At 41.3% G+C, this 15,968-nt stretch overlaps 1 protein-coding gene across 1 annotated transcript; it reads left to right on the top strand.

Annotated features, from left to right (window-relative positions):
• Nucleotides 1–9,845: 9,845 nt before the first annotated feature.
• Nucleotides 9,846–14,962, top strand: LOC148039415 (pentatricopeptide repeat-containing protein At4g13650-like). The gene has a single exon (XM_087690445.1). The coding sequence runs from the start codon at nt 9,924–9,926 to the stop codon at nt 12,246–12,248; it is 2,325 nt and encodes a 774-aa protein (XP_087546571.1). The 5' UTR covers nt 9,846–9,923; the 3' UTR covers nt 12,249–14,962.
• Nucleotides 14,963–15,968: the final 1,006 nt, after the last annotated feature.

Here is a 15,968-nt window from a genome sequence, read left to right as displayed (position 1 = left end):
ACATTCAACACTAGGGGACTTCTAATTATGCACATGTATTGGTAAGAATGCCTCAAGCTAAGAAAATTTAGTCAAAACATTTCCATTTATTTCATTTCTACATTGGATTGGGTTTTCGCCCATCTAATGTATTAGAATACTTGAGATGTGTCTACTACATGTCTTTAAGTTTATTTGTAGTGTATACAATGTTTGTACATGATTATACAAAAGGATTTATTTCTATTTTTGTCAATGATTGGCCTTTTTTGGTCCACCAGACGCTAGGCCATGTTTGGTCTACCAAGCTCTAGGCCATTGTGCTCATTCTTGGGTTTCCCATTTCTCCTTAACTGCATGGTTTTTAAAACACGAAATAGTTTCAAAGATCTTATTGATTTGATGTATAAACCAATAAGACAAAGCATTTTAGAATGATGACCTTCTCCACATGTCATCTTATATTTTAATCTTCCTCCTCATCTTCTTCCTCTGTGTGTGTGTGTGTGTGTGTGTGTGTGTGTGTGTGTGCGCGTGCGCGTGTGTGTGTGTGTGTGTGTGTGTGTGTGTGTGTGTGTGTGTTTGCATTTTCATAAAACTTCCACTCTTTTAAAAAGTTTGATATAAGTGCTCTTTTGCTATGCCTTCTCACAAATTGTAACATTTAGCCATACAGATGTTTTGAAGTATTTTTAAACATAATTGATAGTTTAGTAACTATTTCATTTGCATGCATGCATGATTACATATCTCTATATGCATAAATACCTACAAAGTTAATATCTTTAACATGCATACACATGCATATTCACACACACACACACACACACACACACACACACACACACACACACACACACACACACACACACGTGCATGCGTGCACATGTACCCACAAATTGCATATATCTATGCACATGCTGTCAAGATTGTGGGAGAGAAGGAAGGAGTCTCACTTGTAGCTTTCTTGCTTGCACAATGGGGGAATACACACAAGGGTGGAGGCTGAAAACAGTTTTCCTCTTCTTAGTTGTGTAAGCCAAAAGAACTCAAGTACAAAGAAATAGAAGAACCCTATATATGGGTCTCAAACCAAACTCAACTAACTAAGGTGGCATACTAACTGAGCTACGAACTAGAATAGATAAGGATAGCTATCATGTAGCTATTATTCATGGGCGGTGTACCAACCGCATCTGCAACTGACAAGTCGGTGACATAAATACACAACGGTCACCCTGGCATATCACGAGTGGAGCTCGATATCTCAACACTCCCCCTCGAGCTCAATCCCAATTCCTGCACACCAAGCAGGTCTCTGAACTTGCGCAGCTTCTCTGCGCCCAATGCCTTCGTGAATATGTCAGCTACCTGATCCTCTGTGCTGACATAAACTAGATCAATAAGACCTAGTAAAACCCTCTCTCGCACATAGTGATAATGCACCTCAATGTGCTTTGTTCTAGCATGATAGACTGGGTTATTTGCCAAGTGTATACTACTCATGTTGTCACAATAAATGACAACTGGCCCATCTGTAAACTGATGCATATCATAAAGTAGCTTATGCAACCAAGCTACCTCACATGCAGCCATTGCTGCACCCCTGTACTCAGCCTCTGTACTCGACAAGGCAACTGTAGGCTGTTTCTTGCTACTCCAAGTGACTGCAACACTCCCAAAAGAGAACACATATCCACTGGTAGATCGTCTATCAGAAATGCTACCAGCCCAATCAGCATCAGTGTATCCATGCAACTGTATCTGAACCCCAGTCTCATAAAATAGTCCATACTGCAATGTGGACTTCACATACCTGAGTATGCGTCTAGCCGCATCCAAATGCGGTTTCCTTGGAGCCTGCATAAACTGACTTACCAATCCAACAGCATAGCTCAAATCTGGCCTGGTAATAGTCATATAAATCAAACTTCCTACTATGCGTCTGTACATAGTAGGGTCTTCCAGAAGCTCACCTGCATCTGTGCTCAGCTTCACATTCTGCTCCAAAGGAACTGAAATAGGCTTACAGCCTGTCATCCCATATTTGGACAACATGTCCAATCCATACTGCCTCTGCAAGAGCTGTATCCCACTTGGTGATCTAATCACTTCAATGCCCAAGAAATAACGCAGCTCTCCCAAATCCTTCATTTCAAACTTCTGCTTCAATAGCATTTTCACATGAAGGATATCTTCATCACTGTCACCTGTCACAATCAAATCATCAACATAAATGACAAGTAGCATAATACCTTTCTCTGTTTTTCTCACATAAAGTGAGAAATCTGCCTTGGAAATCTGAAAGCCAATAGTGACAAGATACTGTCCTATCTTGTCAGACCATGCTCTAGGTGCTTGCTTCAAGCCATACAAGGCTTTCTTCAACCTGCAAACAAACTCAGGATGAACAGCATGCACATAACCTGGTGGCTGCTCCATATAGACCTCTTCTTGCAAATCACCATGCAAGAAGGCATTCTTTACATCCATCTGATGTAAAGACCATCCCTTTGATGCAGCCATAGCAATGACTGCTCTTACGGTTGCCATCCTTGCAACCAGACTGAATGTTTCTTCATAGTCAATGCCATATGTTTGTGCATATCCCTTGACTACTAATCTTGCCTTGTATCTGTTCACAGAACCATCTGCATTGTGCTTCACCTTATAAACCCACTTACAGCCAATTGCATTCTTACCTTTAGGCAAAGGTACCAATTCCCATGTAGCATTTGCTTCCAAGGCATCCATTTTTTCATCCATGGCTTTCTCCCATTTTTCTTTACCCATGGATTGCTCAAAAGAAGTGGGTTCTGGTTCCTGTATCACCTTGACCATATATGCATAGTGAATGGCTGTAAATCCATCATATTTCAGCATATCCAAAGGATACCTAACTCTGGTAGACCTGCGCAAAGTGGGTTCACTCCCAGGTGCTCTCAAAACATCCCTGGTCTTCCTTACTCCAGGTGTAACAATAGAAGGAATACCCAACTCATCATCAATGCTCTGTTCTGAGCCACTGGATTCACCATCCACATAAGAGTGACCTGCATTCACATCAAACATGGGCTGATCAACCTTCTCTTTTCCTTTTCGTGATACCTGCATACCACTATCTGCATTACTTTGAGAAGATTCTCCTGATCTCAATCTGCCTGTCCATGGCGAAGAATGTGAACCACTGCTAGAGGACGCTCCAGGTCCACTAATATTTTGTGACTGCTGCTGTGAATTCTGTGCAGCATTACCATTTTGTGCATCTACATCATCAATCACATTTACTGGTTTATACTAGCTACTCATCTCATCAAAAACAACATCTCTGCTCACTGTAAACTTACGAGTAGAAGGGTTATAGCATCTATACCCTTTTTGCTGCAGAGAGTAACCAATAAAGATGCACTTCTCAGCTTTTGGATCCAACTTGGATCTCAACTCATCTGGCACATGTACATAGGCAATGCAACCAAAAATTTTCAAATGAGAAATATCTGGTTTCCTACCAGTATACCTCTCCTCTGGAGTCATTCCATGTATTGCTGTAGTGGGAGTCCTGTTCATTATATAGACTGCTGTAGCAACTGCTTCAGCCCAATAAAAATCTGGCAGGTCTTTTTCATTGAGCATGGCACGAGACACCTCTCCAATATGTCTGTTTTTTCTTTCTACAATTCCATTTTGCTGTGGGGTATGACTGCATGAATATTGCTGCCTTATGCCATGCTCCTGCAAGAACCTTGCAAACTCATTTGAGAGGTACTCTCCCCCTCCATCTGACCTTAGGCATTTTATTTGCAGGCCTGTGTCTTTTTCAACCATAGCTTTAAGAGTTTTGAAATGCCCAAAAACTTCACTTTTCTTTTTCATAAAATACACCCAAACTTTTCTGCTATAGTCATCAATAAAAGTAACAAAATAATGACAGCCTCCAAGAGATGCAGCTTTAGTAGTCCACACATCAGAGTGGATTAATTCCAATGGCTTCTTACTCTCTTGAACATGTCTAGGAAATGGTTTCCTTGCCTGTTTTCCAAACTGACAGGCTTCACATACCTTATGCATTTCTGCAACCTTGAATCTAGGTAATCCTGCAACAATATTTTGGGTCTGCATTGATTTAAGTCGTTGTACATTAACATGACCAATGCGTTTATGCCAGATATCAATATCTGCAACTACACCGGTCCCATGTGCAAACATTGCTGCACTCAATTCAGACATGTCTGCATCCAACGTAAACATTCTGCCCTTCTTATTTCCTTTTGCTATCAAGCGACCTTTATTTTTCATATCCTCAACAAAGCATCCATGAGGATTAAATCTGACCTGCAAGCCCTGTTCAACCATTTGACCAACAGAAACTAGATTCTTGGTGATATTCGGGACATGAAATACATCGGACATGTATTTCTTTTTCCCATCCTGCATAGACAAAGGAATTTTTCCAATCTGCACAATAGGAAGTGCAGTATCATCACCAGTCTCCACAAATCCTGGTTTTTCCATTTTCCTTGCATCCTCCATCCATTCTGCATGACCTGTCATGTGGTTTGATGCACCTGAGTCAACATACCACACATCGTTGCTTTCTTCTGCACTTGTCACAGAATTGTTCATGTGCTGCACCATGAACAAATGCTCATTTCTGTCATCACCCTGTCTACTAGAAGATGCATAATTTCCTTGTTGCAGCTTTCCATTCATGATGTCATTCTGCTTTTTATAGCAGTCTTTAGCCATATGACCCATTTTACCACAATAGTAGCATTCAACATTACTGTTTGCATTTTGGCCTCTTTGCCATCCACCACGACCTCTTTGGCTCCCCCTGCCTCTAGAGTTACCACGTCCTCCTCCATAGGACTGGTTTTCTTGAGTTTGCTGCATATTCTGATTTCTACCACGGCCTCCAAATCGGCCTCCTCTACCTCTGCCTCTACCTCTTCCAGCATTTGAGTAGAAGACAGCTTCTTTTGAAGTTCCTCCTGAAGAAGATGCACCACCATTTCTCTGCTCCTCAGAAATTAGAAGAGCAATCAACTCCTCAAAATCAGGAAATCTTTTACGAACTGAAATGGATGTCCGAAACTGTGCATAATCCTTTCCTAGACCATTCAAGGTCACAGAAACTAAATCATCATCTTCCACTGGCGACCCAATGGAAGCAAGTGCATCTGCAATCTTCTTCACCTTCATGTGGTAGTCATTGATGCTCATACTTTCTCTTTGCACATTATGCAACTCTTGCTTGAGCTGCATTTTCCTGGCTTGCGTATTTGTGCTATACATTTTTGACAAAGTATCCCATGCCTCCTTTGGCGTACTTGCATCCTGAATATGCACAATCATAGAGTCTGAAATACTGATAGACAGCTAGTACATAACTTTCCTGGCTCTCTCGGCCATGATTTGAATGCCTGCATTTGCTGTTGATTGGGAACATCAGGAAGAACTGGTTCTTCTTCATTTCCTGCAACAAATTCCCAATATCCTTTTCCCATAAGGAAATTCGTCATTCTAAACTTCCATGCCTGGAAGTTGTTCTTGTCAAGCTTTTCAGTGACAATCTGTGAAAGAGAATCAGATGCCATTACAGAATACTGCAAAAAAATTCTGTCACTGCAAAAAACACAGCTTCACCCTCACAAGGGCAAATCTACAAAACTGGCGAAAGTGGTATTTGACCACACAGTCACTTCCTAGTGACGATTTTGCATAAACAGGAACCAATGATGATTCTGAAACTCCCAATGTCTCTGCGCACAAGCATACGATGCAATTTCTACAGTAACTTTTCACCGACCTGTAGAACAATGGCACAGCATAAAATAGGTCTTTTTCTGAGTGCGTGCAGAAAACTTCCGCCTTCAAAACAGGCCCCGAAATGCCCTCTTGCTTCACCGCGAAGGGCGTCTCAACCTGAGACAATGCACTCCTGCACTTTCCGGTTGTGCTACCTGCAGAGATCTGCTCCCAAAACAGAAAATGAAAGCAACACTGCTCCTCTTACTAGAACACCGCGAGCTTGGCTTGCTTTCTTGAGCTCCTTACCACGAACAAGGCTCTGATACCATGTCAAGATTGTGGGAGAGAAGGAAGGAGTCTCACTTGTAGCTTTCTTGCTTGCACAATGGGGGAATACACACAAGGGTGGAGGCTGAAAACAGTTTTCATCTTCTTAGTTGTGTAAGCCAAAAGAACTCAAGTACAAAGAAATAGAAGAACCCTATATATGGGTCTCAAACCAAACTCAACTAACTAAGGTGGCATACTAACTGAGCCACGAACTAGAATAGATAAGGATAGCTATCATGTAGCTATTATTCATGGGCGGTGTACCAACCGCATCTGCAACTGACAAGTCGGTGACATAAATACACAACGGTCACCCTGGCGTATCATGAGTGGAGCTCGATATCTCAACACATGCATGGTTGGCTAGGCCTTGTGGCCTGACCTTTATTCTCTCTTCCTCGACCCTCAAAACTGCATATGAGAGAGAGAGAGAGAGAGAGAGAGAGAGAGAGAGAGAATGGACATGAAAAGAGAATGTAACTGAATTGCCCCAGTGAACATTATACATATGTTAATATAGGGATAATGTACTCTTTCGCACCACAATAAGGTGGGTTTACATTGTGGAATGTGGAATGCCCTTTTAGCCCTTAACACCTGGCATGCACGAGGGAACAATTGTTTACAATTGAGAACTCACTCTTCCCTTGATTGAATGTCAAATACCTTATCCCTCTATCTACGAAGTATATTTGATTACAAAGAGTGAAGAATAATGAACAACAAAGATAACAATATTGGTTTGGCATTGATTCACCAAAAGAGTCTTCCTAAAGCTTGTCCAAGATCGTGCTTCTTGTAGGCTCTATGTCTATAGGTGGTACATCTGGTCTTATCTTTGCTTGGTATGCCCCCTTTGGATCACTTTGTCCTTGTAGAAATCATCCTCTTGAATCTACTTCAGAAATACACCTTCTAATGTCCATGCTTTGGAACTTGATCTTCATTGACTTCTTACTTTGAATTTTGTAGCTTTAGTCTTCTCTTTTGAATAAACTTGATGATTGCATTTGAAGATGATAATAACATATTGAAGAGGATGGGTTATCCAGGGTAACATGATAGATTTAAGGTTGGTGACTGTATGTATTAAGGTGATTATAGTGAGATGTATATGTATCTATAGGCTTTATTTATGAATTTGTTGTATTCTAATGATGCTATGATAGAAAATGTGACACAAATGTTAATGCAAAGGACACTGGGATTAATGATGTGAAAAACTAAGGATGATGTGTGTATGGTAGGTAGTGGTAGTTTTGACAAATGTTGCAGGTTGTTCCAACGATGAACGATGAGGTGGTAGATGGCATTGACACAGTTGATGTGGTGTTGGATAATGACTACTTGATGATGCAGCTAAAGGGGGTTGACAATGCTAACTCTCACGAGGCAAAGCGGAGGTTGCCATTGTGGCGGAATGGCTGTTGCTAATGAGGGTTGATTCTCTTTTGCCAATGCAATAGGTGAACCATGGCAACCTAGTGATGACGGCATGTAGTGAAGGTGGGTGGCTATTGGTGCAGAGAAGGTTGCCATGGTGCACAAGCAAATAGAGTTCTTGGTGTGGCAAGCTTCTGACATGACAGCTTAGTTGCATTGCCCATGTTGAATGATAGACAAATCGAAAGGTGGCTATCAAAATCTACAACTAGATATTCACAAGCATCCACCAACTGGCAAGATAGCCAAGTGGTTGGCCAGGCCTTGCGGCCTAACCTTTATCCTCTCTTCCTTGACCCTCAAAACTGCATACGAGAGAGAGAGAGAGAGAGAGAGAGAGAGAGAGAGAGAGAGAGAGAGAGAGAGAGAGAGAGAGAGAGAGAGAGAGAGAGAGAGAGAGAGAGAGAGAGAGAGAGAGAGAGAGAGAGAGAGAGAGAGAGAGAGGACACGAAGAGAGAATGTAGCTGAATTGTCTCATTTAACATTATACATATGTTAATATAGGGATAATGCACCCTTTCGCACCATAATAAGTGGAATGCCCTTCTAGCCCTTAACAATGCACAATTAACTTACTATCGCTGACATATATATATATAATTCTAGTGGATATTAATATATATCTTACCATTTTGCTTGTATGATAAAAATTTGAGATTGGTGGCATAACAAAGTATTTCCCTGTGATTTGACTAATTCATTTTTAAAGCTCTATCCAAAATTCACTATCATTCAAGCTTCTTTAGAGCTTGAGTGCATCAATACATAAATTGTCCATATAGTATTATTTTTGATATTAGTTCCTTCACCTTCATTAAGCCTTTGAACTTGGCCTCTATACATACCTTGGCAAGCTCTTGTGGTTGCATCACTTGGTTAGTCTAGCAAAGGGAAATGAAGTAGCAACCACACTTCCTTTTGCTTGGCCAAATGCAAAGTGAGTGAGGTGTACCCTCATGAGCTTCACACTACTGACTAGGCCAGCTAATATATATATATATATGTATATATATACAGCAAAGGGCAACAATTGTCTTTTCCTTTGCTTGACCAAATGGAAAGTAAGTGAGATGTAACCTCACAAGCTTTGTAGTGCCGACCAAGCCAACTAGTATATAAAAAATAAATAGATAGATAGATAAATGTGAATATAAAATAGTATAGATATAGATACTAATTTAGCCAAGGGGAGCAACTACATAAGGGATACCCGCTAGGCTAGCTAGTCTTACTACTATATTATTTTCGCTATAGGTTCGAAAAGCCTTGAACCTCCAAAGGGTTTCCCGAACCTACCCCCTTTTTCAAACCTCATTTTTTCAATCAAACCCCCCTCCCCTCCCCTCCCCTCTTTCTCACATGTAATCTCTCATTTTCTTTTCCCCCTCCCTTTTTTCATTAAACTTTTTCTTCCCCTCTCATTTTTCTTCTCCCCCTCCCCCCTCTCTCTCATGTGTAGGACCTAGGTTTTTTTTTTCTCTCTCTCTCAGTTAGATTAAACTTTTTAATTTAATTTTTTAAATTAAAATAAGGAGAAAGAGAGAGAGAAATATACAAAGAGCAAATAATAAAGAAGAGGAGAGGGGGAATAGAGAAAGAGATTTATAGAGAGGAAATATAAAATTTAAGAGAGAGAGAGACAGGAAAAGAAAAATTGAAAAGAGAGGAGAGAGGGGGGAGAGAGACAAAGACAAGAAAAAAAAGAGAGAAATTGAACACAGAGAGAATTATAGAGAGAGGAAAGATAAAATTTAAAAGAAAGAGAAAAAAAGAGATTTCAAGAGAGAAGAAGAAAAAAAAGGAAAAAAGAGGAGAGAGAAGGAAAAGAGAGGAGAGGGGGGAGAGAGAGAGAAGAAGAATAAGAAGAAGAAAGAGGAAGAGAGATGGAAAAAAAAGTCATTTTTAAATTTAAATATTTTTTGAGAGAAAGGAAGGAGATATATATATATATAATTATATTTATATATATATAATTTAAAAAAGAGAGGGAGAGAAGAAAAAGATAAAATTTAAAGAGAGAGTGAGAGAAGAAAGAAAAGAAAATTAAGAGAAAAGGGAAGAGAAAAAAGGGATTGAGAGAGAGAAGAGAGATGAGAAGAAAAGAGAGAATATAAATATAAAAAGAGAATTATATGTAAAGAAAATATAAAATTTACATACTTTTAAAGAGACTATGAAAGTAGGGAAAGAAAGTGAAAGAAGAAGAAAAAAGAGAGTAAATTAAAAAATTAAAAACAGAGAAAAAAAAGAGGAGAAAGAAAAATAAGAAATAGATTGTCAAATCAAATTGCCTTACTTCGCTCACCGCTTCGAAGGAGCGAAGCGCCTAGCGTTTGGGCATGGAACGCTAGTATATAGAATAGATAGATAGATGGTGGATACTCGATCGTATAGATACTGAATATAGGTACAGCAGTTGTATGAACAGTTTAGGAGACGTGCTGGCCGGCTGGGAGGCAGGGGTGCTCCCCCTCCTTCCTGACGCAGTTGCAGAAGAGGGCCTCTCATTCTTGCTGCACAGGTGCAGAGAGGACAGAAGCCATGCGTGTGCCCTGCGCCTGCGCGCCTACATGCATTGCACCGGCCTCGATGGCCATCCGTACTTCGGAAACTACCTCGTCTCGACGCTCGCCGACTTTGGAAGCTTGCCTGATGCCCTGCAGATCTTTCACAGGTTGCACGATAGGACAGAAAGCTCCTGGAATTCGCTCATCGTCGGCCTCAGTAGATGCGGAGAGACTCACCATGCTCTTTTGTTGTATGAGAATATGCAGGATTTGGATGAAGCTGTGCATGTCAGTGGTTACAGTTTCGTGGCTTTATTGAAGGCTTGTGCCGAGCTAAAAGGCCTCGCAAGAGGCCGAAGGCTTCATGCTCATGTCGCCAAGTACGGTTTGGAAAATAGTGCCTTTATTGGCAGCACCTTGGTCAATATGTATTCAAAATGTGGCTCGCTGACTAAAGCGCAGGAAGTATTTAACAAGCTTTGGGCCCCAGACAGAGTTGCTTGGACTGCACTGATTGCAGGTCATGTTCAAAATGGATACAATGACGAAGCACTGAGCTGTTTTGAACAGATGAAGCTTGTTGGCATCCATCCAGATGCTACCACGTTTGTCTGTGCTTTGAAAGCTTGCGGCAGCAGCAGAGCTTCAGACAAGGGACTGGAATTGCACGCTGAAATCGCTAAAAATAAGTCATTGGAGGGAGACCTCCTTGTTGGCACTGCACTGGTTGACATGTATGGGAAGTGTGGTTTTCTATCAAAAGCACAAGAAGTATTTGACAGACTCTCGAGTAGGAATGTAGTCTCATGGAATGTGCTAATGACAGGGTTTATACAACATGGACAAAGTAAGGAGGCACTGAAGTGTTATGAACAGATGCAATATGAAAACATTGCTCCAAATGCCTGTACTTTTGTTTGTAGCTTGAAAGCCTGTGGCAATTTAGGAGCATCAAGTAAGGGCCGAGAAATACATGCTGAAATTGCCAGAAAAGATTGGCTGAAAAAAGATGCAGTTCTTGGCAATTCACTGCTAGACATGTATGTCAAATGTGGTTTGCTAGGTAAAGCACAAGAAGTATTTGACGAACTTCCAATTCGAGACGTGGTTGCATGGAGCACATTAATTGCAGGATATGCTGAACATGGTTGCGGTGAGCAGGCACTGAACTGCTATGAACAAATGCAAGTAGATGGTGTCTCTCCTAATGCATTTACCTATGCTTGCAGCTTGAAAGCTTGTGGAAGCTTAAGAGCCACATCAAAGGGCTTGAAAATTCATGCTGATATTGCTAGAAAAGGCTCATTGGAAACCGATCAGGTTATTGGCACTGCGTTGGTGGATATGTACATGAAGTGTGGCTTACTTGAGAAAGCGCAGCAAGTGTTTGCCATGCTTCCTGCTCGAGATGTGGTCTTGTGGACTGCACTGATTGCAGGATATGCTCAACATGGATGTGGTGAGGAAGCACTTAAATGTTTTGACCAGATGCAACGTGAGGGTGTCTTTCCAAATGCTGTGACATATGTATGCAGCTTGAAAGCTTGTGGCTGCATAGGAGCCTCGGACAGGGGGAAGGAGATACATGTCGAGATTGCAAGGAATGGGTTGTTGGAAAGTGATGTTGTTGTTGGAAGTGCACTAGTTGATATGTATGTCAAATGTGGCTTGCTTGCAAAAGCACAGGAAGTCTTGTACAACCTTCCAACTCGAAATGCAGTTTCCTGGAATGCACTAATTGCAGGGTATGCCCAGCTCGGAGAGAGTGAAGCTGTTTTTAATCATTTTGATAATATGATAGTAGAAGGTGTAAAGCCAGATTTGGCCACCTTTGTTAGTTTGCTGAATGCATGCAGTCACACAGGCCTACTTGATAGGGCCCAGGTATATTTTGAGGGCATGATCCAAGACTATGGTATCAAACCAACCCTTGAGCACCACACGTGCATGATTGATCTCTTTGGTCGTGCAGGTCAATTAGATAAAGCAATTCTGATGATTAGGAAGATGGCATTTCACACTGATCTTGTGGTGTGGCATATTGTCTTGGGTGCTTGTCGGAAGTGGGCCAATGTAGAGCTTGGAAAACAGGCCTTTGGACATGCAGTGCGATTGGATCAGAAGGATCCTGCAGCTTATGTCTTTATGTCCAACATCTATTCAGATGCTGGCATGCAGGAGGATGCCAATGAGATTGAAGTTATGAGAATGAATTCGCAATCATCAATGAAGGTATGAGTTTCTTAGTGGACCGATGGCAGTCAATCATGTGCATGATTTCAAACGATGCTTTTTCTTGAAAGTTCCGAGCTTGGAGACTGCAGAGGGATCTATTGTCCATGGTGTGTAGTGTATGCTGATCAGGGACAGATGTCTGACGCTCTACAGGTCCTGCTCTGTAGATGTGGCTGGCTGTGACCAAACGTGACTTTTCAGGCTGGCTAGGCTGCCACTGATCTAGATGACCAGTGATCTGGCCTATCTAACCAGTTGCCACACATTCAGAACGACCGATGTTCAATAAAACTATATATACCTTCCCAGCCTCTTGATATCTCTGAAGAAGAAGATTCCTGAGATGAAAAAGATGAAAAGCAAACTTGTACATAACCAAAGAGATATAGGATGCAATAGAATTGAGACTGACCAGTGCACTGTAGGTAACAGCACTGATTGCAGCTTATAGCTGTGTGAAAGCTGAGCAATATGCCATAGTAACAGCGGCGGCTGCAGCTCATAGCTGTGTGATAGCTGGGAGGAGACTTTGGAAAGGTGAAGTGCCATGTGATTTTGCTTAGTGGTCAACAAGGCACTAGGTGTGAAAGTGTGGAGAAACTTTAGAAGGTAAAGTTATACAATATTTGTGAAGTGTCCAATGCATTCGTGACTAGGTGTGGAGTGATACTATACAAAGTATTGGTCAGTGGTCTAACAGGGGTCACAATTTGTACCAGAAAAGTGAAGTTTTGCTCTCATCAGACCAGCAACTGGTGCAACTTTCTAGTTGAACTATCTCTGCATTCAGAAGGTTCCGTGGTTCACTGGGACATGCCTCTTGATACCTGTAAAGCAGTGGAAGAGGTCTATAATGAAGGCAAACTGATGCATGTATGTTTACAGAGTAAGGGATTCACTAGGGCTGGGGTGAATTTCCTCTTCAAATCTGTGGAACAGGAGACTTGTAATTGAGGGTCAAGTTTCTGCGACATTTGTGCTTAATGACAACATTTGGCATTGAGTATGGGTACCTGCAATGTGGGTTCCATCAAGTTTAGTATTGGTCCAAGGTAGTATAATGTACACAATCAGTATGGCTTGCTTCAAGTTCTGTAATGTTCAAGGCAGTGTGTATGATGTGCACAAACAGCATGGCTTGCAGCAAGCTCTATAATGTTCAAGGGGATTTGTTTATCTTAGATTATTGAAATTGGTTTCTGGACTGGGGTTACTTAAGAGAATCTTTGTGGTGTATGGATTGAAGAATCAGTACTGAAGTATTGAGTGGATTACAAAATAAAGATGGCACGTTGTTGTTTATTAGTTATGAGGAAAAGGATGATCACAACCCTGTATAATATGGGTTGAAGGAAAATAAACAGCACTGTGTACTATAATTTGTTAAATAAAGATGGACGCAGAAAATAAAGACTGTGCAGCCATTGTGGGTGTGAAGAAGGAAAGATAAGAGTCCTATGTAATAATGGCTCTTTTGTATAATATGGATAATGCAATATAGCTCTATGCATTACGCATAACGAGAATTTGCATTCTTGGAAAGGGAGCGAACGGTCGTGTGTAAGATGGGTCAATGAGAAGGATAATCTTGTGCAACATCGATTGATGAGGTACCCTGCAACTTGACAAGTAATTTGCTTGGGGCAAAATGGGAGAGAACATATGTGGTGTGAGGATCTTGGCTGTCAAACAACTTCAGGAAGACTCATGTCTGAACCAAAAAACTAGGACCATGGTGGTTTTGGTTGGTATTTACACACTTGCACAAGAGAGTTTGTTTATGTCAGGCACCTAAAATCCACAAATGGGCACTGGCTTGCTAAAGGAAAAAGTTACATGTTTTTAGGAAGTCTCTTCCCTGCCTTGTTTCTTTGAGATGACATCTTTCAGGGAATCAGTTCATCAGTTCTCTGAGTAGGGCCTATACTTGGCAGGAATGTAAGTTTTCCTTATCTCAGCATGTGTGGATTTGACATGGCTGAACCATAGTTCCAGATGGTCCTTTATCGTGAAGTGTGCTATGAAAAAGACCTTGGCATCATTATTTGAGGTGTCTTTTTGATAACCATTATTACCAAAGTGAAATAGCATTTTGAACAACCATTCTCTTCAAAAGAGCATACCATTGTAACTCATTTGAAATTGAAAATAATCATGGATAAACATTGAGTCACAAAGCATCTTGGTGATATTGCCTCACCCGCAGTTTCGGCCTTTCAGCACTGTTTGGAGTGCCTAGGTTATGAACTTCCATAAAGTTTTTTAAAGGAGAGCACAATTGGGTCATTGTTATTGTTTGGATTTTCCAATGAAGTGAAGTTTATTTATAGTTGGTGGGATCTTCTAAGACTCTTTAGTTCAGCTTTGTTTGTAGTGGTAGGTTGCCCCCCACCAAAAGCCACCGAGAGAACCTAGGAAAAATGCTTGGGCCGATTACACACCAGGGTTACACACCGGGTTATGGACGGACAGGAGGTGGAAAATGAGGCGTCTGCCGCAGTACGTGTTAAAAGGACATTGGATCTGATTTTCGCGATTGGCGGACATATCTGGGCGGGGGATCTCCCCCGCTCTGAAATCCGGGCGTGCCCAATGCATAAGAAGACGGGAATTGAACCCCCACCAATCCCCACACACCCCACTATCATTATCAATGGGCCAAGCCTCTTTTGGTGTAACTCTTAGGCGCAGTTTGGTGTCTAATCAAAGCAATGGACAACTTGCACATAACCCTAGCCGTCCGAGGCTGTGTAATTGCCCTTAGATAGTTTCCATGAAGCTTCAAGCAAGGTGGATAGTGTAAAAATTACATGGTGTAGCATGTAGAATTTGATTTAACCTCAAACAAACCGATACAAAGATGGCTCTGTTTATGCACACAACTTTCATTGTGAACCCTAGATGGCAATTTAGGCGAATCATAGGCGAAGTGCATAAGGGTAGCTAGAAGAACTTTGATTGGGCGGAAAATAGATGATGATGGCTTTGATGTCTTCTTTTTATAGACCATGAAGGTGGTTAGGTCGGCTTAATCAATCTATTATGTTATAAACCTTCACCAATTGGCTAGGGAATATTTTAGGGGTTTTTTTTTCTTTCTAGGGGAGTTGTTTGCCCTTGTTGGATCCCCTAGCTAGGGGCCCCTTTGGTGACTATTGGATCCCAAAATAGGGATCCTTCATAACTCACACATTGCAACTTGATGCAATGTGATTTAAGTTGCTACTAAGCTTAACTATTCTATTTAGCCCAAAGGGCAAACCCACAAAGGTCACCTTTTAGCCATTTGATTACATAAGACCTAATTTGATATATAAGCTAGGATTCATTGGCCTCACACATGGCTTCTCATAATGGGGGTCTTGTAACTTTGAGTACCATAGATCATTGGTGGGACTTTACGAGATTGGATCATTGAGCATATTTAGTAGATAGATGGCACATTGTAAATTGGGAGAGCATCAACACGCAACACAACTAGGGATCTTGGGTGAGAACACCTAGAGGGCAAAGCTTGCACGATACTATTTGGCCTTCTCAACAAACATATCCTTACCTCGCCCATGGGCATGCATCATGGAACAAGTGTTGTTAGAAGATAAAAGTGGTAGAGGGCTTTTGGAATGAACTTTCCTGGAAGGATGTGCTCCTAGCTATTTGAAAATTGAAGGCATGTTCTTAAAGACTTATCATGGAAGAGCCAAGGAGGATATAAAGGGGATA

The sequence above is a fragment of the Lygodium microphyllum genome, chromosome 2 (assembly GCF_053477565.2).
Source record: "Lygodium microphyllum isolate KBCC chromosome 2, Lygodium_microphyllum_v1.1.10, whole genome shotgun sequence".
NCBI lineage: Eukaryota > Viridiplantae > Streptophyta > Polypodiopsida > Schizaeales > Lygodiaceae > Lygodium > Lygodium microphyllum.
Note: the sequence above shows the minus strand (reverse complement) of the source record. Positions and strands in the feature narration are given on the sequence as shown.